This window comes from Metarhizium robertsii (genome assembly GCF_000187425.2).
Source record: "Metarhizium robertsii ARSEF 23 chromosome Unknown MAA_Scf_2, whole genome shotgun sequence".
NCBI classification, from domain to species: domain Eukaryota; kingdom Fungi; phylum Ascomycota; class Sordariomycetes; order Hypocreales; family Clavicipitaceae; genus Metarhizium; species Metarhizium robertsii.
This window is the reverse complement of record NW_011942160.1, coordinates 1,833,169-1,857,370: the sequence shown is the minus strand read 5'-3', so window position 1 is coordinate 1,857,370 and position 24,202 is coordinate 1,833,169. Positions and strand designations below refer to the sequence as shown.

Genomic DNA, 24,202 nt, shown 5'->3' with positions numbered 1-24,202 from the left:
GTGTTGTCAGAGCGAAATTTCCGTGGTCCTTGCCTTTTTGTTAACGGTCACACGTGGCCATGGATGAGAGACGGGGGAAGCTGTCAATGATATTGTAACCCCGCTCAATTGATCGGTGGACTCTGATCACAAAATGGTAAATTCCGGTGATGAGAAACCCATTACCATGTCGAGGAGCTTCTGGTTGTCCACAGTCGGTGAGCGACTACTTTCAGGGCAACTTGCAACAACACAAATAACTTGGGTTGAACAACTCATCTGCCAAACGGAGCACATTAGTCTATCGTTTCCATATCGTTACTGTCAGCAGATACCAGACAAACGGAAATAAAGTCATCACCGCCACGGAATACTTATTTGCCCAAGCAGTCGAGCCGCTGACATGAAGCCCGATTGGGCTGATATAAAATTATATATTATATTGTTGCCTATATCTATACCATTTCACACGTAATGAGCAATAGGATGAATGCATTTTTCGTTCCCCAAGTGGTCAAGCTCACTTTTCGTTTCGTTTCATTCCATTTCTTTTTTTGGCCGTGTTCAACAGCAGACAAAAAGCAAGTATAAACCAAACAGTAAAAAGGGGTATAGACCAAGGCATGAAATTAACCACGTGTAAAACACATTATAACTCGGAACGGCTTTGTAGTCTCCAACCTTGGCGCCTGAGTATGAACATATAACCGCACACCAAAAAAAGGGAAGAAGAAAAAAAAGAAGGTTCCTTACCGCGGAGAAGTTTATGCTATGTTTCCAAGCCTGAAGGCATCCATGTCACTGGAATAGAAACCCTTTCTCATGGGCTTTGGAGGCCAAAATGCCGACGCGAATTGTACAAGGCTCGAATTAAGAAGCTAGGGTATCAACCACCAAGACAAGCCTCTCACCATCTTTTGGCTCCTACAACAGAAACGTGTACAGGCACCCATTCACGTGCCGGCTTTACGGTCGACGTGTCTGACCTCTTTGTCATTGTTCATCAGCTGCCCCCCCGTCTGCGTTTCTTCTTTCCTTGGGCTAGGAAAACAAGGGACAGCGAGAGAGAGATCACCTCCCAGAGCCAGGCAATGGCCGCGGCCCAACAATCTGCCTCCTCCCCGAACCAATGCCCTGGGCACCCCTGTTCTGGGAATCACCCCCCGTGTAGCCACTCCATTGTCCTACATCCCATCTGCCACCGATGCCGCCCCCGATGCCGTCTACGCCGCCTCCTGAACGGACAGCCTTGGCCGTCTCCTTCTGCGCCTCCTCCCACTCCTGCTGGCGCTGGCGCTCCATCTCCATCTCCCGCTCGAGGAGGGACTTGGACGCCCATCCAGCTGCCTTGGTCTGCGCCTGGCTCTGTACGCGGCGCCGGTCCTCGCCGTCTCGTTCCTCGGTGGCGCCTAGTTCACGGGAATACGTCTGGTGTGGTTTCGTCTGCGGGGGAGGGGTATTGGTCGCGAGGAAGCGGTCCGTTCGGTTTTGAGACGATGCAGAGGCGGGCGCGGCGTATTTCTTGGGGTCGGGGAGCGGCCGGCTGCTGCTGCTGATGGGGTTGGGGGACTGAGTAGACTGCGGTTTGGGTTTGGGTTTGGGAGTGACGTTGGGCTCGGGGAGAGGTCGGGGGGTTGTGGTGAGGGGAGGGGGGACTTCGACGTCGACGGATTCTTGGCGCCGCGGCTCGAGGGATGATTCTCGAGAGCCCTTCTGGTGTTCGGACCATTGGCTTTGCAGGTAGTCTCGCTCGTCGTCCTTTGTCCATGATTCGTAGCGGTTTTGTGAGCGCTGAGGTCCCACGGCAGACGGCGTGGACGGTGCGGGCGAGGTGCCGCGGTGCCGGCTCCTGGAGCTGGCCTTGTTGGGGACGATTTCGCCGGCAGGCCTGCTGGTGCTTCGTGTTTGGCGCTCCCGTTCGTACTCTGCTTCGCGTTGGCGCGCCTGTTCCAGCTCCTCCTCGAGTTTCTGGCTGCGGTTGTTGCGGCGATCTGCCTCGGCCTGCTCGGCCTGGTACTGGCTCAGGAACTGACCCTGCAGTCTGGTGTCGCCGCGGCCTCGGGCTCGTTTTCGCTCTTCCTCCAGTTTCGCTTCGGCCTCTTGCTCCTCCTTGCGGCGCTTCTCCTCTGTCAGCCTCCACTGCCGCTCCTGTTCCTCCCATCTGCGCTTCTCCTCTGCAGCCTTGCGGCGCTCCTGTTCGCGGAGCCTCTGCGTCTCTGCCTCCCACCTGCGTTCCTCTTCTCGTCGGGCCTCCTCCTCTTCGGCTTCCTGCTGCGCCCGTCTCTGGCGCTCCTCCTCTTCCTGTCTCTCGGTCTCCTCCCTTCGCTTGCGCTCCTTGTCGGCCAGGCTGGGCACGTGAGGGCCGGCACTCGTGATCTGACGCATGCCGCCAAACGAAATGCCCAGATTGCCCTGACTAGCACCGCCCATGTACCCGTACTGAGCGATATTCCACGCTGGCGCCGTGGAGCCCTCGTGTTCCCGCTTACTCCAGCTGCTAACAGGGCCGGGAGACCGGGGGTTTGTCATGGTCGGGCTCTTGGTCGGGCTGCGCCTGCCCGTGGGAGTCGTGTCGCCGCCTGCGGTCCGACGGGGGAGCACTGGCTTGGAGCTGTACGCCGAGGACGAGTTGCTGGTGATGGAGGTGCCGCGGCCGCGGAGTCCCGTCGGTGACGCATATCCGGAGATCTGGGGGCTGATGACGCCGGCTGCCCTGGCTCTGGGACCTATCGGGTCCGGAAAACGGCCCGGGTCGGCGTCGTGCGCGGCTCTGCTGAAGGCGCCGAGACACTGAAGCACCTGCGCAGGGTCCTTTTGCTCGTAGAGGTCGACGGTGAGAAAGGTGTCGTGCTGCTGCAGGTTGAGCGGCGGGGACTGGCAGGCGCGCAGGAAGTGGGATATGTTTTCCATCTGGACGAAGGGCATGGGAGACTTCTTGAACTTGATACCAGGCGGGGGAGTTGCAAGGTTGACGAGCCTGAAGAGAATAACATGTCAGCAGCCGAAACTCTGGAGCACTTTGGCCAGAAGGTCACGGGGTATGCTCCTACTTGCAGAGGGCAACGCCATCCTTCAAGCCCTCTAACAAGTCTTGGGATGGCAGCTTCTCGCCAAGGGCCTCCTCTATCCATGAACGGGCCTCGTTGGCGGCCTCGGGAGTGTATTTATCAAGGCGCAACTTGCGCAGGTCCTTGTCCAGCGACGTGACCGACGCCATGGTGTTTTGGCGTGCGCGAAAAGAATCCGCGGCGCAGTGGTTCGTCTGGGGCGGGAGAGCGGACGTGTGAGAGTCGTGGAATGGCTCAAAACCTTGCCGAGGGAAGGGAGTCAGTTCGTGTAATTTGAAAATCGAGGGTTGCGTCGAGTCTTTGACGATGGAGAAAGTTGGGGGAGGGAGGGCGTCAATGGTTACTTGGGCAAGTACATTCATACTTTACATGCGCTTATGTACGCTTACGCTTACATGTACTGCGCAATGTCTGGTGTCGTCACCGAGGGGCCCGCAACCAAGGGATGCCAGGGGGGGCCACTGCGGCGCCTGTCAGTCCCCGTTGGAATGCTGTTAGGTTACAGGGCCAATGAAGGGGGCATCTTGCTGCATAACAGACATTGAATGGCACCAGGGCATTCTGCGTATTCCCAGCCGGGCTCTGTCACAAGTTGTATGCCCAGCAACGAGCCAAACGTCGGAAGCAAAAACACCATCCGGATACAGTTAGTCTCACAATTACGCATAACCGCCGCTAATACGCTAATCCTGCTCCAGCTCCAGCTCCTACTCCTGCTCCTGCTCCTGCTCCGTCCTTGTCCGGGCCGCCGTGTGGCTGCACCTCGCATGTGGCGCAGCCTCAACCCCAAATTCCGACGTCAGCCAAAACCTCCCACCAACCCCAAGCCTGACCATGTAAGTTGAGGGCCTCGCGTATCCCACGCCATCCTTACACCATGTCGCCTAAGCAGATAGGCCCCATTGCCCAAGCATGGTATAAATGGAAAGCTCTGCGCCTGCCCTGGCGAAAGCGCTTCTTCATCGGTGAGTTAGCCCCATCCTGCGAGCCAAAAAAACACCAAGCACAAGAGAAAGCCCACCCGTCTTGATCCCCCCCAGCTAAAAACATGGCCAACCGCAACCGCAGGCTACGACCTACAGGGCAACACATACTGGGAATTCCGCCTCGCGAAACCATCGCCCGGCACCTCGCCGTCCGACTCCCGCTGGCGCCGCATCGTGCACTACCCCCGATCCACGCACTACTCGCAGGTCAAGGTGTCGCCCCTCTGGCACCAGTGGCTGCGGCACACGCGGCGCGATCCGCCGTCCCTAGAGGAACAGGCCGGCGACGTCGTGAGGCAAGAGAGGATGAAGCATCTGGCCGCCGAGGCCGACGCCAGGTGGGAGGCCAAGCCGCGCGTCATGGACGACGTCAGACCTGCTGTGCCGCAGGAACAAATACCACGGCCGGCCGAGACCCAGAGGGCCAAGGGAGAAGAAACGCCGGGGGAGCAAGAACAAAGCCCAGAACAAGACGCGGCGCGACAAAGGCGTGTGGAAGGCAAAGAGGATCCTTGGGCGAAAGCGAGGCCGCAAGGCCCAGGTGAAACTTGGCAACCGACGGCCTGGAATCCAGCCGCCGCCGCCGTCGCGAAGAAGAAATGAGGAGATTGACCATGAGAATCACGACATGTATTTTGATATCCTGGCTGATACTGGAGCCTGTGTATGAGTATGAATAGTGTACAGTCTGTATAACAAACGGGGTAGAGTGATGAATATACATAGCACATACATCTGCATGCATCGTAAGTAACCTACGAGGGCAGCCTGACAAGAAACCAGTGTAAAAAGGAACAAAAAACTCCAGACATGCCGTCATCGACAATACCAATGTCCCAACCTCCCAGCACTCGCTCTATGTGCATTTTCAATTCCCTGTTCCTTCCAAAACGCCGGATATTATCCCATTCTTACAAAGTCATGAGCCTCGTGAATGCCCGAAACGCAAATTGCCCCCCCACATTGTTTGATAAGACATGCCATCGAAACCGCCACACACAGATGGATATCCCCTGCCCTCACGTGCAACAACGTCTTCAATCAGACAAGTCAAGAGTTGTCTCCTTCAGCACCTGAACCAGCATTTGAATCCTCTCCCCCGACCGGGTCAGCACATCCTTGGCAGAAACATCGCTCGATTCAGCGTGCGCCTTCCCCGTACGTTTCTTCTTGGCCTTGGCTTCTCTCGCCCGTATCCCTCTCCCGCATGCGTCCCCGAAACTGTCCGTGTATTCAATCATATCGGATATCCAGAGTAGTTGGATCGCATTTTCAACCAGCAGCGAAAGTTTGGCGTTGTCTTCTAGGCTCACAGTGTTTGCTGCCATGGGCACGTAGCAGTATTCTAGCATGGGCAGGGTAAGTATGCCATTTGCGTCGCCTTCGGGGTCAACTTTTGCCGTACTCTTGCCACTTTGTGGCAGGAGCAGGCGAAATAGCTCCTGTATGAGAGGGACGTGGATTTCAGGCGGAAGCGGGTTCTCTCTTTGTGCGACATAGAGCGAGTAGAGTGGAAGGGGGAGCTTCTTTATCGCGAGCACATAGTCCTCATATAGATTGCCGAGCTCGCGCTGTTTGCGGAGAGCAGCCGTAGCAGCGGACAGCATCTTGAAGAACCTCAGGCGAATGCTGATCGACTCGACCAAACCGGGACTCAGAACCCCCATTGTGTCGCTATTCCTTCCATCTCGGGGTTTCTGCGGGGTGGGTGGTTCCGAGACGCCCGACGAAATGGAGTCGTCGTCGAAATAGTCTCCAAACTTGCCATTCTCCAGGTCAAGAACTTGTTCCCTCTTCCTCTTCCTGGTCGTCTTCTTTGGGCCACGCGGTTCCTTCTCAAACACCTCGGGGAAGGTAGACGACGACAACTTCCCGCCGTCCGCAAAAAGAGCCTTGATAATGCGTTTCAAGGCCACGTGCCCGTCCATGCTCTGCTCCATGTACATTGCCATCATCGACTCACTCCGTGCAGTAAGAGGGGCAGCGCCCTCCCCTCCATTCGCTTCATGGTTCGCCTCGTCCTGGCGCTGTCTCTCGGCCCAGTCTGTTTCGAGAACATCCAGCATGAATTCGAGCCAAACTCGCCAGTGACGCCACCTTTGCGGATACAGTATACTCGTGTTAAAAGCCCAGCCGACCGTGGCCCAGAGATCTTGGCCCCGAGACCACAAACTGCCTTCATTCGCCATGCGCCCCTGTAGGCGGTCGTGATCGCGATCCGAGTCTCCATCAGACATGTCGCTGTCGGCGTTGGGACTAGTGAAGCCTGATCGACGCGTCCATCGTGGTGATGCGTGGAACTGGAAGGCGGAGCGGAACCCCGCGTTGACAGGGCCAACGACCGTCAGCAGGTTGCGAAGGTAGTCGAGTGCCAGGGCGGCCACGTCTCGGTATTCTGACTTCTCGGCGCGTGTTGTATGAATAGGGTGGATTATGAGGGTGTTTAGCAATGCCAGATGGCTCGGTGGCGGTACAGGGACTGCTCTAGGAGAAGATGATCTTCTAGATGTGCCAGAGCCGAGCGTGCTATTCAGCAGATTAATCGCACATGTATCTACTCATATTAGCATGTATCCCGGCGGGAAGGGAGGAGTGAACGAGGAGGCAGCACCAGGCTAGGTCTTTACGTACAAAGCTGCTCTTCTAAAAATATATGGCAATGACCCTTCAACTCCCGCGGGAGCTGGCGAGCATCACGATATGGACAAGGCAGGGTCTGTGTGGGGCTGCTCGCAGTGGTAGATTCTTCAATCTCTGAATCGTTCGCCGTGTAGAACGACAATGGAGACGAGCTTGCGCTTTCAAGCGACCCCGTCGCCATCGTAGCCTCGTTGTTGAGCACGCCAAGGCGGCTGAAGGGTGTTTGGCGGACGAAGTCTGGTGGTGGTGTGGTCGCGGCGATAACAATAAATTTACTCGACGCGCTGGATGCGTACCTAGGAGGCGCGACATGGAAGGATTCAAGTGGGGAGGGCTGACTGGACTTGACGACTTGACAGCTAGTGAACGGGACTTGGACAGTGGGAGCCCACACCGTGTGCTGTCACTACCCGTGCCCGTCTGTACCCGCTTGCCGCCGCGTGCCGCTTTCCGCCCCCCCTCTAACATTCATCATTCATCCATTGTTGTACCGCACAGCGGCCTACCTCCTCCCAGTACGTTCATAAAGTCAGAACATAGGTACTGCGTAGTGGCACACTACGTATTAGACACACAGCCCGCTTGACTCTGCATTAGCAAGCCTTGTTGATCACGCTTTGAGCCTTTTTGTCAAGAGTTGTACCTACTCCATGCATACATGTATTTATTTTATGCGTGCACACGCCAGTCGCTATTACGCTTTATTTTCCTTCCATCTTCACCCAGATCCTAAATCTCTAAGCAAGCCTGATACAACACTTACGCCTGGCCAATACCCCATCATGATCTCATGAACAGAATGCTATTATACAAATTTACTCGTCAACGCTATGCTAGATACCTGCCAGGTAGCCATGCGTTAAAGCATGAACATGTACTTTCTCCGCTATATGCTCCCACGTGTCGTCAGGACCGAATGCTGAATCTCCAAGGCGCCTGCCCTAGTCACAATCAGAACCAAATATGAACAGACAAGTCATCAGCCAAGGCACCGCCGATCAGCCTTATCACGGTCTTTGTCCAAGGGCTGAAGCCAATAACTCCGGTCTATGCTCATGATGCAACAAATGCACACAATCCAGTAGGGTATAACCTCGCACGCTGCTCTACCTGTATCAAAAAGAAGAAGAAAATAATAAACAAAAGAAGAAAAGGCGGCAGCTACTTCACTTCAGTCGTCGGCGCTGTTTTGGTATCTTGGTTCCCCTTTTCTCTGCCTCCCTCTTCGCACTCAGTTATCCCTTCGTCTTCCTGCGCCGGTTGCTGCTTGGCCAGTATTTTCTCAAGAATATGAGATGCCTCTGCAGAGTACTTGCACTTGAGGCGAATCTTCTCGCCATACTTGTAAAACAAGAAAGGGAACGGCATGCAGGCAAGCGCTAAAAATGCCGGAATCGAACTAGCCCAGTGAACACCGAGATGCTCGTACATCTTTCCTGTGAACAGCGGGAAAATACACCCAAACAGTGATCGAAGCACAGCACTGGCGGCCAGAACGGAGGCTGCGTATATGACATCTGGTTTATGCGTTAGCACGTGCATCCCTTTGTACCAATCTCCTTTTGCTCCCAAGCCCAAGTGACTTACATGAATCAATCAGATAATTGAGAAGTGACAAGAAAACGAGAACAAGGCCGGCAGCAAAAATCGATGACCCGATAATGGGTACAACCCAGTGAACATTGGTACCGTTGGTCCATGAAAACCAGAAAAGACCAACCGGGAGAAGGACACTCCCCGCTATGGCTGGGGGAAGTCGCGCTTCCGGAGGTGCGACGCCGCCATGTTTTGCAGCCATGCGCGCATATCGTCCATTGTCCAATATCGAGCCGGTGGCCGAAGCAATCATGCCAATTGCAATACCCACAAAGGAAAGCCCTCCAACCCCAGGTTCCCAACCCCAGCCTTGGGGATAAGGAGACTGGAAGACAATCGGGAAGGCGGCGAAGCAAAGGTACAGCGTACCGTAAATGATGGCCATGTAAATACTGGTGAGGAATACAATAGGCTCCTTGAACAAGAGGATCCAAGGTCTCGAGAGGTTGACCTTGATTTGGCCAAACAGAGTTTTGCGAGGCATCGCCGCATCGACCTTGGATATATACACTTTGCCAGTCCGTTTCGATAACTCCTCCGCTCGCCTACGCAACAATACTGGGGAGTAAGTCTCAGGGGCAACGAGTGACTGGATAATCCAGAGTGTGCCTGTAAAAATAGCTGTGAGGCCCTCCACCCATCTCCAGCCTTCGGCTTCGGCCAGAAATCCGCCAGCAATGGGGCCTATGAATACATTAGTCCTTTTTCCATGGCATGACTGTGTTTCTTCTGGTGACGTTGATGTCCCCGCCGCAATAAAATGCTCTGCACCAGCAGTGGCAAGCAGTGGAAAGGCCAGCAACAACAACATACCTAAGGCCGGACCGAGAAAGGGGGCAATTGCAAAGATACTGGTGGCGATTCCTCGTTCTTTGGCTGTGAACAGGTCTGCAATGATGCCGCCAGAGTTGGTCAGCGGCGAAGATCCCCATGCGCCAGCCATGAAGCGCAACACAATGAGGGCTGTCATGTTTGGTGCGCCAGCGGCAGCCGCATTGAAAGCTGTCAGGGCCATGTACGTCAGGAAAAAGAGCTTCTGTCGGCCATAAAGCTCAGAAAACGGTGCCCAGAACAGAGGCCCAATGGCAAACCCGAGGACGAACATGGACACTCCTAGAATGGTGACCTCTGTCGAGGCGTCAAATTCTTGATTGATGGAGCGAACGCTGCCCGAGTATGCGGAGCTGGTAAACGAAACCGCCAGAGTCGATACCGCTGCAACGATCATGACTGTCCACTTGAAGGGGCTAGAGAATGTCATTGGATTTCTCGGGTCGACGGGCAAGAATTCAACGAGATACGGCGACTCATGTGTACCCTGGCCAGGATACTTGTGGTTGAGAACGGCGTCATCAACACCAGCTTGGTCGACCAAAACACTCCAATGAGAATGTTTTCGTGGCCTTTGTGCCTGCTGCGCTTCTACATCCCGGTCAGCGGCCGTTGCTGACGACGAGGATGATGAATCTGCCGCCATAGCTTGTGGCTATGTTGGCGAGGCTACGCGTTAACCCAGGCGTTTGTGTATCTCAGGATTTCGTGAGCGCGGTGATTTTTGTACAAGGCCAAGACCCGTAAGGAACAAGGGATGGGCCCCCTTGGGCGTCGGTTGAGAATGAATCACAGTGAGCACACTACGCCCAAGTCGTCGTACCCGCCCAGGTTGGTGATGGTCAGCCAAGACCCCTTCGTGATGTCTCGCCGAGAGTCTCGAGATTTGGTCGGCAGATGGCGACCAGGATGGCAAGTCTTCACAGTCGTAAATTGGACAGCACCAAAGAGAAAAGGCTGAAGAGATAGGGAAGGAGAGGGGGGGGCTTATCGTTGGATGGGCGAGGGGAAGCGGGTGTCGTCGGATGGTGCTACAACAATTGCTTTGTTGGTTGCAACCCGAACTCCAGGCATGAACTCGGTAGCAGCCAAGTGATTCAACCGAATCGGCCGAGATTGGTTTCACGGCCCAAGGCAGAGCGGGTTGGGCAGATGGAAAGGTGGGATAGAATATCACCCTGTCTTCTCGGGGCCTTGCCTAGCGGAAAACAGGGCCTTGTTGACTGTTGTGTAAGAATTAGGTAGTAGTATTCTGGCGTTCAGAATCCGGGTCAGTTCCACTATCTCAGCAAGTAGCAACTGCAGTGGGTTCAAAGACGGACATGTCGGTTGGAAATGACGGTGCCGTGGCCCGAGGGCGATGTTGGGTTGTTGTGGTGGTAGTTGTGCTGTGGCAGTCGAATGTTGATGATGCCACAATGTCGCCAGGATGGTCCGCCAAGCACCTATCTGGGCACGAAGCAAAGAACAAGCGTGTTTGCGAGCCGAGCCAGACACCAAGTCGTCGAGGGCATCGGAGAGAAGAAAGTCAGAAAGTCAGAAGTTGGGCAATGGAGCCATGCAAGACTTGAGCACTGCCAGCGTCGTACCATGTCGACAGGCCGTTGCAATGGGACGGACATTGGAGTGCCGAAGCAGTAGCACGTATTACTCCGTACTTACTTTACATGCCAGGCTAGCCCAGGCATTTCTGCACTGCATGTCAAGTACTCCGTACACAACACATCGAGACATCAAAATCCCAAATGGCCAATTGTGGAGAGGCTTGGGGGCTTGTCCGATTCGGTCCACTGGGCCCAGCCAGGTCAAAATGGCGGTGCGTTCAATTGGCTCCGCTCCCTCGCGTCTGCTGAAGGGGGCAAGTCCTGGGAGCACTGGGCAAGAACGGCCACGGCCCCTCAAATCTGGTTCATCTCACAACGCAAAGCAGCCAATTGCTCTCAACTCTGGCGCGCAGACATGGCTTTTTCAAGAGCCCGTGCTGTCTGAGCCCTGGCAGGTATGGTTGTACGTACATACATTGTACGACGCTGCGAAAACCCCCGACTGGGCGACGGAAGGACATCCGCAGCAACGGCGCCATTTTCGGCCTTTGCTTGCTCTCCAAGGCGCGCGAGCGGCCGCATTCCTGCCACCCGCATCTGCGGCCGCAAGCCAACCGCCGACGTGCCCGCCCTGGACCCAGCAGCCCAGCAGGGGTCTGGTCCGCACGCCCGCTCAACTCAATCTTGTGTTGTTTACTTAGGCGAACACCAGCGACAGCCTGACCAGTGGCCAACATCCGGCCGAGAAGCGGCTTACATACTCTCTCTATGGAGTACTCCGTAGTGCAGCAGCAAACGCCGTCGTCGGTCGACCATCTGACCTGCCTTGTCTCGTCGGCTCCGATCTCGTATCAATACTACTATACAATTAACATGTTACCCTCTCAAATCCGGGATGCCATCTACAGATATACTCCTCCCTTGTATGACGCAGTATACATATTACGTTACGGTTCTCTGGCTTGGGTACGACCAGGCACATGGTGTTAATTCATTGGGCCTACCCGATGCAGTGCTTGCACGAGCATCTGCATAGGTCGAATAAAATAAAAAACCTAAAGAAAAGCCATCAATTTGAGCTACTTGGGTATCTCATCAAACATACATGCGCGGTTTCCATGTCTAATCTCCGAGGCCCTCCCATTCACTCTCCTCCGCGTCGCTGTCATCACTTGCACTTGTACCTCCATCATCATCATCGTCACTTTCGTTGCTGTTGGTCATGCTGACATTGTCGCCGGCCTTGTCATCTCGGCCGACAAGAGAAACTGCAGTACCGGTGGACTTTAACACGGGCATCCCAAGCATGTCTCGCACTATGGCACCACTTTCATCTCGCATGTACGGGCCATCGCCGTCTCCGTCTTCGCTGGCGTTGGCGTGGTCGCGAACAAATCCCGCCACAAAGAAGCCCATGATCCCGTGGCCATCGTCCTTATAGCATCGGATACACCCCTGGGCCACTTCCTCATCTCCATTACACGCTTCGGTGCTGCCCCTTACTGGCCAATCCTTCATCCCTGTGACTTGGTCCTTTCTCCTCAAGATGCGCCATCCTCGCTCTTTTGCAACATCCGAGTTCAATGCTGCCATGACGACGTGTTCGTTCTCTTGAGAGTGAATTGAGCACGTAGAATAAGTCACTTTCCTGGCAGACGGGAACCGGAATGCGTGTAGCAAAATAGTCAGTTGAAACCCAGCCAATGCATTTAATCGTGCAGCCAGATCCTTTTCCGATTCAACGACAATCTCGTTTCCATCATCGTCGCGGATGACTGTTTGGTTAGAGTTCCGAATTTCCTCATATTTCCTTTTACGCTTATTGGTCGGCTCCGACTTGGACTCGCGCCGCGGATTCTGTTGCGGAGGGTCAGGTAGATGAAGTTCTGGCATTGAATCTCTGCCAACAATCCCACTTCCAGAACAACTTGGATCCAGGAGCAAGGCACCGACGTTCCTAAATCTCTCCGACTCTGGGTCGACCTGCAAGAAATCTTGTCCGAGTGCAATGCGCGTCATTTTATTTGATCCCGCAATTTTGACCATCTTTTCCAACGTTTTTGCTCTTCTAGAGTCCTTTTCAAACGCAAAAATGGTTTGTGGCTGTGACTCAAATTCGGGTTCATGGCTGCGAATGATGCCCGCGAGGTGCGTGGTCTTGTTGCCTGGCGCAGCGCAAGCATCTATCACATCACCATCTTCGGACCTAGGGTCTAGGAGGTAAGCTGGAAAGCATGACGCCTTGTCTTGTAGGATGATTTTGCCGGAGTTGTACGCCTCCGTTTTGCTCAAGTCGCAACCAGGGGTGATCGCCACTAGATTAGGGACATGAGGGTCGATGAGTATATGCTTCCCTTCCTTCGCAACCACATCTTGTATAGTGCCAGCCCTTGCATAGCCTCTAAAAGTAGTCTCCAGTTGCTCTTCAAGAGTACTCTTGATGGCATTAATGCGCACCCAGCGCGGATGGGCAGCCTCTTCACCGGCCGCAGCTTTGTCAACTTGAGCCTTCAATAGCTCTAGCGATGACGCCTTGCGTCGCAACCTGGCCCGAGTAAATTCAGAGCTGAGACGGCCCTTGTGCCTCTCAACGCTTGACCTAAGGCCATGGCTCTGTGGCAGCGCAATACCACCCTTGGCAAGCAACAAGTCGTGGACCAAGAGCAATGCCAGAGTCGACGTGAGCTGTACCTACAGGTTAGCCGATCTTTCCTGCTCAATGATACAAAACAAAATCCAACGAGCCATACTCACCTTGCGCTCTATTTTGAGTATATCAGCTCCTTCTATGACTTCCTTCAGGATGGCGCTCCATTTACAGGACTCAAACACCAGGGCGTAGAGTTGCTTCGGCGTGGATTTAATGCCCTTCCTTTGATAGACACGGGATTTTAAGCTCCCTCCCTCCTGCGAGGATGTTGACAAGATATCAGAGGCCTCATGATACAGAGACATTTTTGAAACGCCACTGATGACAAAAAATTAATTGTAAGCTGAAAGGCAATGCATGGTTTTGCGGACGGCATCAAGTTTTCGCAGAGATGGCAAGTGCGTCTATCCTGGACTCCTGGGGCCGTGAAGGAAGGAAGATTTTATTAGCCGAAGTTCTCCCGACTTACACGATTACCCTCCAACACTTCATAACTACTAGGTACATGCTTAACATATCAGAGTGTGGATGATAAACGTGTAACCATTGAAGTGGTTTTCAATGCTCATAGTCTAGGAATTAGTTCATATCTACCATTATATATGCCCTGATTCGAGCTAGGTCTAGGTCAGATGTGTTGAGAGAGCAGCCGCAAAAGCCTTGCGGTCAATCACTTGAACATCAGGGCGGATTTAATGCCCAAAAAAAGTGCGCCAGAGTGCGCCTGAATTTTTCTACCTAGTCTGTCCCTGAATGACAAAATATCCGATGATGTATGCCAAATCTGGAGAAAATGCCTCCGATGGCCAACCCTCCAACTCTGCCGTCAGCCAAGAAAAAGGCCGACGCAGGCTTATTGAAAGAAGAATAGAATCCAAACAAGTTCCCAAAATACAGTGACGGGAATCGAAGCATCCAAAAAAAATAACAACGTCCGGGCGGCTGTCCAAAATTCCAAAACAATATGTCCATGAAATATCCCCACAAGTACCACCACCACTGATCCTGCAAACGCCCGAGGCAGTGGCCAGAATCGAAGTAGCTGGCAATCACACTCTCAAAAGAAAAGACCTAATAGTGCGGGCTTCGGTGTCGTTGAAGGTGCTCGTGAGCATGCCTCCGGCTTTTGGCATCCTTCAAGCTAGCCTCGCCATCCTTGCTGAAGACGGTGAGTGCCCAACCTCCTCCACATGTATCTGATATATCGTCTTCACAAGCGATGTTGCACGCTGAATCATCAAGCTTCTCAGATCTAACAAGTTCATTGCCACAATAGCACTGGCCCCCGTATTCAGTACCAGCAAGATTATAGCCCTTGGCCTTGCAGTGAGCCACACACTTGGCGTTGCTAATGGCGCCCAAGTTGGGACGGACATCGTCTTTGAGAACACGGTCTCTAGAATCCTTGAAGCAACCGGCATATTTGAAATCTCCGGCAGTGCGGGTTGAATTTGAAACAGGGCGATCGGTGGCTCCTGGCAATTGTGCCGTCACAGTAATCGTCTCGTAGACAGTGTGAACCTTGGGGGTGCATGCAGATGGTTGAGACGGCAGCGTAGGCTTAGAACTGCCCGCCTCTGAGGTAGGCTGCGGCTTGGTGGTTGCGTTATCAGGATTCTTAGTCGAGGTTGGCTTGTTGTCTGATGTGGGCGCGGCGCTGGAGACCTTGCTGGTATTGTCTCCTCCAGTAGGCTGAGAGTTGGTTTGCTGAGTAGGTTGAGAGTTGGTTGGCTGAGCAGGCTGAGAGTTGGTTGGCTGAGCAGGCTGAGTGTTGGTTGGCTTGGCAGTGCTGGTATTGTCGCCTCCAGCTTTGTTGGTGCTCGATGGCTTAGCAGTGTTATCTCCTCCAGTAGACTGAGACTGCGAGGGTTTGGGCTCATTACCACCTCCTTCGGTTCCATTTCCACCATAGGACCAACCAGTAATAGGATTGTCTCCGGGGAGAGCATCCAGAACACCGTCAACGATCTCATCAACTTGCGATTTGATAGTGCAGTCATCCTTGTTCAGGCCATTGAGACCGGGGCACTTGTCCATGCCCTGGCTGCCCGCATTACAAGTGTTAATAATGCGTTGAAGGAGCTCTTCATCCCAGGCAGCCATGAAGTCTGCATGGTTGCTGTAGCCCGTAGCATCTCCGTTAGAAAGAACAAAAGGCTGCTGACCCTTTCCTTGTTCCCAGCGGTCTTTGAAAAGCGGAGTGTTCCAGTAAACTTCGAAGAAGAGGTGAGGAACGTGAATCCATCCCTTGGGGCAGTCTTGTTTCCCCTTTCCATCATCAGTGGGGAAGGCCATGTTTTCTTTGTAATTGGTCAAGCCCGCAGCAGGGTTGTAGCAAGAGGGGAAGTGAACATCTGCTCTCAAAGGTGACGCATACCCATCACAGTTCACGTCAGGAAAACCAACACCCTCTCCCTTATTGTTGGGGTCCTGGATACCCGCCGCAAGACCGTTAGAGCCAGCAGGCCATGAAGGAGAGTCAAAGTTGGAACGAGGACAGGTCCATTTGATAGGGTTAACGGTGCCTTTGGATGGATCGAGGTTAGAAGTTGCTCCGTCTTTGGGCGGTGTTCGAATCGTCTGATCTCCGCTCATAATCGACAGTCCAACTGGGAACGCCGTTATATTATCATTGGTCGGCTCGAAGCTAGAATCAGTAGACAGTTAATTGGTGTCGCCTGCGGTGGAACGGAGGAAGCACAAATGCATACAAGTAATAAACGTTGGCGTAAAACAGTTCGACATCTTCAAGCTTGCCAGTCTTTGGATCTTTGAAATAAAGCGACGGGACCCAGTAGTTACTGTTGTCACCCTTGATCATGGCAGTAGTGCATTTGGAGTCCATAAGATCCTTGCCCGTCGAACCGAGGCCGAAGTTGCTGCCACCGAAGATGGAGTGGACATGAGTAGAGACTTGCCCTGGGCTGACAATAGGGTCCATTCGACCTTTGGTGAGCTGCTTGTTCGTAAAGCGAAGAACAGCAAATGTTCGTTCGTTCTTGGCCGAAAACCCGGAACCGACAAGAGCCGCTACTGCGGCTATTGCGTGAAGCTTCATGATGATGTTGTCGGTGTAGTCGTGACAGATAATATATTGAAAGGGACACAAATTCAAAAGGGCAAGTCTAGTTGTCTGGGATTGCAGCGTCAAGGGATGTGTGCGAGCGTTGTTTGCTTTACGGTGTTGCCAGAGCACCAGAAAGAGCGTGAACTGAGATATCAAGTGCGCGAGTGACCTGAACTCGCAGCGTAGAAAGGAATGAAACAAACAGAACTAAGCTGTTTGGGCTGTGAATAAGGAGAGGACGTGCTCGGCAGCTCGTACAAAGACTGAAGCAAACGATGAAGAGAGAGCAAAAATCAGGAGGGTAATCTATAGATAAAGTGAAAGAGGGTTGAATCGAGATGTGGCAGAGTCCACCAAGTTTTAGTGTCAAGTGAGAAATGGCAGGTAGAACGGTAGTGAATGGCCCTGGAAAGAAGGACCAGACTTTATGCCAACAACTCTCACAGCCAACACCAGAAAAGCGTCCATCTGCAAGGCGTCGGCGGTGAACACAATGGACTGAACCCCGGGCGTCCATTGTCTGCCCCGTGTGGGTGGAGTTTCGGTGCTGCCAATAAACTGATCATCTTGGTCAGGACCGCGCCTCTTTTGGATCCAGGGCTTCTCGTCAAGACCCTCGACCTTCAAGGGCCAAGCAGTCTTCGTTCTCGTTTTTTTTTTTTGACGCCAACACCTGCGTCGACAGGGTACTCGTAGTCTGCATGACCATGTCCGTACCTGCATGCGCTTGGGACAAGCTGTACTCCGTACAGAACCGTCACCGCCAACGATTGGATAAATCGGGGGCTGGCTGTGACCATCCAACTTGGCCACCTGGCGCCGGGGCCAGGTTTGGTGACGTTGTGCAATGATAACGTGAGTGTTGACGATGAAGATGCGTCAAGCAGGCAATGCGCTTCTCCATATTACGGAATACTACTCTGTAGCATGGATATCATCACTGTGCCATCCCATGCCTTGGTAGTGATTCCCATGTCAACAGCCTGCTGGACGCAGGTCGAGTCAATCGCAGATTCGCCCACCCACGCATGATAAACAAAGCATAAGTGATTTAATTAACCCCGCACAGAGACGTTGTGATGTAGGTAGCGAACGGATTTGCCCGGGAAGGCTGCCAGCAGAGCAAACAAACAATGCAGTGGGGGGACCGTTGTAACTTGTGACCGGCCTGGACTCTGAACGGAGCCCTGGTTAACTTTTCAAGGTCAGTTTAGCTTTTTTTAAACATCCGATGATAGAGGCGCCCAAAGGACTGGTTACGTACACGTCAACGGTACCAGTTATTATCCACTCAACCGAGTATGTATTAGGTAGGTGGGATACTCCGTACGCGCGTGGTCGGTACGGTAGTCGGTACGCCGAATTTGACGGGGATGCAGGTGGCGTTTTTTATTTCAATGATTATGTACGGAGTACTCCGTATTCCGTATGCCGCGAGATAAACGCCCGAAAAAAAAAAACGTCCGAAATGAGACGAACGCCGAATCCATGTGGGAATCATCAGGCAAACATTCAAGAACCAAACTGTTCTCGCCGGGGCTCCCAGGAGGTGGCGAAAGATCCCTCAGCCCCTCTCTCTCCTTGCCTGGCAGATTCATCCAAGCAGAGTTTGGGTAACCGCTGACCACGATGTTGGCTCCTGCCAAGATTAGGTCCGCCGCCTAAGCATGCTGAAACACGCTAGCGCAGGAGAGGGTCAACGCCACCCGATTGGCCGTCTTCTTGGAGACACGAGATTCGACAGCCAGCCAACGTGGAAGCTGAGCCAAGCGCCACAACGGCAGCGGCGTTCGCAGTGTCGATGGACTTGAACGTCGCCGTTGGTGAGTGTTGCGCTGGTCTCGAAAGATTCTGACAGCTCGACTTTGTTTTTCTTCTAATATCTACCTGTTGGTTTCATGATACATGTCACACGACCTGAGCATGGGACTTCAATCTCGGGTTTCGGTGCCGCGGTTGTGTATACTCAACTGGGATGCGGCATGTCGGTTGCACGATGCCTTCACCCTTGGGCTCGATGCCGACCCAACGTCAGGGGAAACAGAAATATGCCCATGGATAAGATGACTTGCATCAAGGAAGCAACCATACCGGGTGTCCTACTTCGCGTCTCACCCATCTCACACTTGGTCATCGGCAAAGGACAGCTGCAGTGTTGTTTCGCATGGGATCGCGTTTCTTGTTGCGCCTCAGCGCATCTAGCGGCCCTGTCAACCAACCATACTCACAGTTCGGGCTGTAACTGCACAGCATGGGTCAGCCACCAGACATACAATAATCCAGCATCATGTTCCATGTTTGTGACGCTGCTCCTGCTGATTTTTCCTGTTGGGCGCTCCAACAAACACCAGACTCTGGATGAGTGTGTCGTGGAAGATTGTAATCATCCTCTCCTCCTTCCCCATGAAAGGAGGCCGTGGAGCATTGTCGCTCCCCTCTACATAATTTTATTTTTATGTATGCGTGTACAATAGGTTTATTTTAGAAGGCGGTACGAAGTAGTGCATGGTACGTATGTAATGTTGCATCCTCGATGTTGATCTCCAAACCGTCTTCACTACAAAGAATCGGACTGTGCTCGTTTCAGCACCATGTTCCCATTGCTCCTTGATCTGCAGGCAATAATTCATATTTGTGGTTGGGTCAAAGAAAATTCCGTCAATCAAATGATCCTGGCAAGGAGCTATTTGCGGAACAATGAGCTAGTATTCTCTTCACACCTCACATCTCACCTCTCCAGGGTAGGACAGTCGTTGCCGTAATAAGACGTTTGCCCTCGGCATGGCTGCCCACGGTATCGATATTTGAAATAAGCGCGAATCTTACGAAATAATGATCGGTCAAGGAAAAGACCGGAGACAGCCCTGTGGTTCTGTATCACCTCACGATTGAAGTTGAAGGCACGCCGCCTCCATCATGTCCCGACGAGCTTCCCCCCTCGACCCGGACAACAGTTGTCGCAGAAGTGCGTTTGGCCAAGAGGAGGAGGAAAAGACAAGAGTAAGCGTCTTATGAGCTGACATCTGCTACTTCTCGCGTGGTAAACTTGGTCCCATAGTGGTACGATATAGAGTGGAACACCAGGCATACCTCTAATGCGCATCATCAGCCTTTCCGTCTTTGGACGGAGGGCATCAACCCAACAAGTTTCGGCCCGAAGATGGCTAATGTCATGCTCACAATCAAAGCTGAAGCCTCGATGTGGCTGCTGAGAAGACTAAGAAACAAGGCGTACAATACAGTTGAGTTCATCCATAAAGCATGAGCTAGGTAGGGTGCCTGAGGAAAAGATTGAGCAACATAAACTAAACAACAACTATTCAATCTCCTCCGCTAAAACAGGCCCCATTTGAACGACATATACATTTTCCTGGCCCATTCACACTCTTATCCCACATATCGCTCTCCTCATTCTTACAAAGTGTAGCCGCTGGTTGAAGAGTCCGACGTAACAAACCCTTCCTCCTCTAGTGATTACACCAAAACGAGTCGTCTGAAGCGTCCAAAAAACAATCTACTTAAGATTCGGTAGAATGTCGGCCAAGATGTATCTAGCTGAGGACAATGATTCCCCTTGGTTTCGCGCCATATCCCAGCATCTCCGGGAGCTCTCTATTCGAACCTGCCAACTCTCCTCGCATGTCGGCATTTGCGACATATTTCTTGACAGAGGGAATGAACCCTTAGGCAAAAATCCAGGTTCACTGCTCATGTATTTTCAGCTTCGACTCTGTTGACATTATGAGCAACTGATGCGGCTGTCATGCAGTAATGAATGCTGACACTAAACGTAATCCGGACGCAAACGAGAGCACAGTACAAGTCTGAGGAAGTAATCACAGCGCCGGTCCCGCCTCGGCACGAAGCCGCCATTGAAGAGTTTTTTGCAAAATACACATGGCGTCTCTACTGACTATTCCCATTACGAGTACTGACCTAACTGCTGTCTACCTTCTGTGGCGAGGCGCTACTTTTCACTACCTGATAGCTGCGCCTTTCAAGTCAATAATATCCGCATGAAAAAAATTGTATAAACGCAGCTTGCTTCTTATTGATAACCCGAGATCAGTATGAAGATTTCGTTTCCAGCATAGCTTCATCGATGTTAAAGTGATGTGGACACGTAGTACTTGTGATTCGGATCGACTAATTCCCGAGAAAATGGAGAAGAAACAAAGCTATGACAAATATTGGAGGAAAGAGTCTCAAGCAAGCCATATGCGTTAATTAATTGGGTATAATGATGCTTCGCTAAGGAGTAATGGCCGCCACGAAAATCGTGGAATAGAGTATGACACACCATAGCCGCAGGCTGATGTTCCTTAAATCCAAACAAATTGCAATTCACGCCACCCCAAGTCTTCCTCCCCGTAAATTCAGTCGGCATCGTAATTCCTGTACAAAGGAGCTTTCATACGCTCTACCACGTTGTCCCCATTGGTAAGGGATGTCGAATTCGACTGTGGCAAAACCAAAAAAGAAAAAAGGAACGGAGCATTTCTTACTATGCCCCTGATAGCTTTCCAAGCCTTTATGGTCCACTCCGTCTTCATCTAATCCCGAACAGTACGCCGCTTCCGTTGTCCCTGAGAACCTTCTCCTGCTCCGTCTTCATCTGATAATTCATCTTGTCCTCTAGCGTTCTTGGTTCGATCGTTGCCCTTCTTGATGGAAATGATGCAACCTTGCTCTTTCAGCCGTTTGGCTAAGCCGCTACTCGGTAACATGCCTGGAAACTCCTTGGCACTGTATACATGGAACACATCACTCACGATTTCGGTGAGTATGGGGAAGTGTCGAATCACTCCGGCGCGGGCCGGGTCTATCATAATAAGCGTAAATTTTAGACGGAATGCCCCGGGAGTTCGACATGATAGATCTGAAAAACAGAAGAAGCAGCCCTCCTCACCATGATCGTCCATTCCTACAAAAGGGGTTCCGACAAGTGATCCCATCAGTCGTCTTTGATGCTGATATTCCTCAGGCATGAAGGATGCGTCCTGTGTTCCCGACTCATCACATATCGAGCAATTCATAACGTAGCTCTCATATCGTAGATACGATTTTGCTTCATCTTTAGACAGTGAAGGGCCGTCGACATATAGCTGGACAATAGGTGGCGGATCAATGACTCGCCTGTCCCTGTCGCCGAATCCACAAGCCCTTGCGGCTTGTGGTTGTTGTCGCATGCTAAGCCTGAACATGATGCCGTTTACGACGTCTACCCTGTCCGGGCCTAGAAGATTGGGAATGTTGGATGTGCCACTGCCCCCAAGACCCCTAAGCGACTGGCCCGACAACTGCGCCTGAGTTTTCTTCTGACAGCTTGGTGGTTCCTTCGTGGGGATCACGACTGGGTGCTGCGGCTTGTTTGTATCAAAAGGTAGTTCAGACGAGTGAACTGATCGGTGGAAATTTTTGTGATATGGCGGCGGGAATAAATCTGTTGTAGTGAGTGCGCTTGTAGTGTGTAACCGACTGTCTATGTTTACTGAGGACGGATGACCAGAGAGGAATGGTGCTGCAGAGCTTTGCAAGGACGTAAATTCGGCATCACCACCTATGCTCCTTGAGGCTGTCGGAGGTGGCCCATAAGGCTGTGAAAAAGGATGGCTATTTGAACCCGTCTTCTCACTTTGTAGTCCAGAAGACTGCTGAGGTTGTCGGTTAGTGGCGCTATGGGCATGGTTGGGGAAGCCGCGTTGGCTTTCGGCCACGGAGGTCCAGTCATTATATGGAAAAGACATGTCTCCGAAGCCTCCATACCCGAGGATTGATAATGGAAAGTTTATGTGCCGTGGAAGAGGCACCGAATAGACTGGGTGTCCGCAACTAGCTACACCACGGGCATCCGACAAGCGTGGATATGGGCCCTGGAGCAAGAGAGCGTGTCAGTACCGAGTTAGCACAGGTTACAAAACACACGGGGAACATTGCAACCACGCGTACCTTAGCGCCGAGGGACTCATCTGAACTAGTCGATGCGGCACTTTGGTAACTACTCTCCGTGCGTGATTCGGGAGATCTAACCAAAGCCAGCCTTCCCCGTATTCTTGGGGGGGGTGCGGAGGGCTGATGACTACTTTTCTTAGTCCCGGTTGCCCATGATTCTCCCTCAGTAGAAGTAGAAATAATTGAGCATCAAAGGTGATAGGTAGGCCTCCGGGGGATGAAGATCTGACAAAGGGAAAGCGCAGTTAACACATACCTTGATGTCTGGGATGTTCCAGGCTGTGTAAATGGATGAGGCAGAACTCCGGCAGAGGTAGATGATTGAATTGATACAGGATAGAAACCAGAGACGCCGATGGAGATACCCTTGCACGAGGGCTGGAAGTACTCACAACTAACGGTCAGACATGGTGACTGTTGCTTCCAAAGGTTGCCGGCATACACCCTGGTAAATGCACCGACACTCCCCTGTTCGGGCCTGATCGAGGATCGCGCCAAGCGCCAGGAATTTGGGCGATCACTCCCTCATATTCAGAAACTGGAGGCCGACTTACACGGCAACGGGAGTCGCAACACTCTCATTGCCGCCACCTTTCTCGGGCAGAACCACACAAGACGAAACCGGCCCGCAAAACTCACACCGGTCGGATGTCCTGATGACTTGGCTTTTTATTTCATTTATACCGTTTTTTTTTTTCAAAGTACGACCTGAGAGACGGAAGATGAGCGAAAAAGCAACGACGGCAGAGTCCTCGACCAAGGCATAAATAAGCCTGAATCGGGGGGTGCACTGCTGTTCCTCGCATACATATCTCAACCAGAGACAATCAATCGTACGTGGTCGTCGGAACGAAATGACACCCTTGTTCATTCTGGCTGGGCAGACCAGTCACTGGTTCGACCGGCCACACGGCCCAGATAGTCCAGTGTCCCGTTGTACCTTGAAGAAACACCACCATGCTGAATGGTCGAGCCATGAATCTTAATGGCCGCAAGGCGAAGAGCTAGACAGGTTAGATATGACAGATCTCATTTGCGTCCAATTTAGGCAGCGTACCCCGGCCCAGTCACTCATCGTGGGGGTGGACAATCCCGATGCGTTGGAGCCGTTCTATGCAGCCAGAAAAGCGTCGTAATTTGGCTGCTGAAGCAAAGAGTTTCCCAGTGCGCCGCAGCCGGAGGAAGAACTGCACGTCGCGCCCAGTTGCAATAGGCATGGGGATTCGCATACGTGGCCTGCTAACGATGCGTTTCTGCTCTGTCCTAGAATATTCGTGACTGTACTGAACATGAATCCAGTTTATGAAACCTGTGTAGTCGACGGTAAACAAGCGTTTTGAGACAGCAATTGGAATTGTGTGCATATTGGCCAAAGGGCCCCCCTCCCCTTCTCCACGTCCGGAAAAAGCCAACCAAGGCTGGGCATATTGGCAGCTGACGGGCGCTAATCGCACGCAACCAGCCGGGCTGGCGGAGATTTTAGAGCTCCTTGAGTATTGCGGTCAGATACGGCGGGTGGCAAGGCCAGGCCTGTCTTCCAGCAGACTTGTACGAAGTATATCGAGTCGGGTCCTTCTGGATACAAACGTTGAATGTTCGGTTAAGGCGAACAGTGCCATGTCTAGTACAAGTCAATCCCCCAGCTCACGTTCGTCAGTATCCATCACCGATGCGATAAGGATAGAGTTACCCTGGAAATCCTTTGTGTCTTGATGGATTGTCAAGTTGACCAGACCTGCGTCTCCATGCGGAGAACAGGCCAAGGGAGGGGGGAGTAGAGCGATGAATGGCATTGTTGAGGCAGTGTTGAGCAACTTGGTGTAGTGGTTGCCAGAAGTCTGCATGCCCATTTGCCATCGTCGAAAGCCATGCTTGATGACAGGGCAATC

At 52.6% G+C, this 24,202-nt stretch overlaps 8 protein-coding genes across 8 annotated transcripts; 2 read left to right on the top strand and 6 right to left on the bottom strand.

Moving 5' to 3' along the window:
• Window positions 1-1,050: 1,050 nt before the first annotated feature.
• On the bottom strand, window positions 1,051-3,196 carry MAA_05856 (calponin-like actin-binding domain-containing protein; the record flags this gene model as incomplete). Its single annotated transcript, XM_007823854.2, has 2 exons — window positions 1,051-2,956; window positions 3,030-3,196. The coding sequence occupies 2 exons, from the start codon at window positions 3,194-3,196 to the stop codon at window positions 1,051-1,053; spliced, it is 2,073 nt and encodes a 690-aa protein (XP_007822045.2).
• A 728-nt stretch (window positions 3,197-3,924) lies between these two features.
• Window positions 3,925-4,636, top strand: MAA_05857 (DEHA2G08052p-like protein; the record flags this gene model as incomplete). The annotated part of the gene is made up of 2 exons (XM_007823855.2): window positions 3,925-4,012; window positions 4,116-4,636. 2 exons carry the CDS (start codon window positions 3,925-3,927, stop codon window positions 4,634-4,636), a joined length of 609 nt encoding a protein of 202 aa, XP_007822046.2.
• Window positions 4,637-5,070: 434 nt separating this feature from the next.
• Window positions 5,071-6,854, bottom strand: MAA_05858 (uncharacterized protein; the record flags this gene model as incomplete). Its single annotated transcript, XM_007823856.2, has 2 exons — window positions 5,071-6,587; window positions 6,665-6,854. 2 exons carry the CDS (start codon window positions 6,852-6,854, stop codon window positions 5,071-5,073), a joined length of 1,707 nt encoding a protein of 568 aa, XP_007822047.2.
• A 980-nt stretch (window positions 6,855-7,834) lies between these two features.
• Window positions 7,835-9,746, bottom strand: MAA_05859 (fluconazole resistance protein 1; the record flags this gene model as incomplete). Its single annotated transcript, XM_007823857.1, has 3 exons — window positions 7,835-8,190; window positions 8,261-8,953; window positions 9,083-9,746. The coding sequence occupies 3 exons, from the start codon at window positions 9,744-9,746 to the stop codon at window positions 7,835-7,837; spliced, it is 1,713 nt and encodes a 570-aa protein (XP_007822048.1).
• A 1,164-nt stretch (window positions 9,747-10,910) lies between these two features.
• MAA_10809 (Dihydrofolate reductase) lies at window positions 10,911-11,345 on the top strand (the record flags this gene model as incomplete). The annotated part of the gene is made up of 1 exon (XM_011412728.1): window positions 10,911-11,345. One exon carries the CDS (start codon window positions 10,911-10,913, stop codon window positions 11,343-11,345), a length of 435 nt encoding a protein of 144 aa, XP_011411030.1.
• A 421-nt stretch (window positions 11,346-11,766) lies between these two features.
• On the bottom strand, window positions 11,767-13,599 carry MAA_05860 (NOL1/NOP2/Sun domain family; the record flags this gene model as incomplete). Its single annotated transcript, XM_007823858.1, has 2 exons — window positions 11,767-13,329; window positions 13,399-13,599. 2 exons carry the CDS (start codon window positions 13,597-13,599, stop codon window positions 11,767-11,769), a joined length of 1,764 nt encoding a protein of 587 aa, XP_007822049.1.
• A 766-nt stretch (window positions 13,600-14,365) lies between these two features.
• Window positions 14,366-16,352, bottom strand: MAA_05861 (WSC domain protein; the record flags this gene model as incomplete). Its single annotated transcript, XM_007823859.1, has 2 exons — window positions 14,366-15,941; window positions 16,006-16,352. The coding sequence occupies 2 exons, from the start codon at window positions 16,350-16,352 to the stop codon at window positions 14,366-14,368; spliced, it is 1,923 nt and encodes a 640-aa protein (XP_007822050.1).
• Window positions 16,353-20,914: 4,562 nt separating this feature from the next.
• MAA_05862 (VosA) lies at window positions 20,915-22,108 on the bottom strand (the record flags this gene model as incomplete). The annotated part of the gene is made up of 1 exon (XM_007823860.2): window positions 20,915-22,108. The coding sequence occupies one exon, from the start codon at window positions 22,106-22,108 to the stop codon at window positions 20,915-20,917; it is 1,194 nt and encodes a 397-aa protein (XP_007822051.2).
• Between the last annotated feature and the right edge of the window lie 2,094 nt (window positions 22,109-24,202).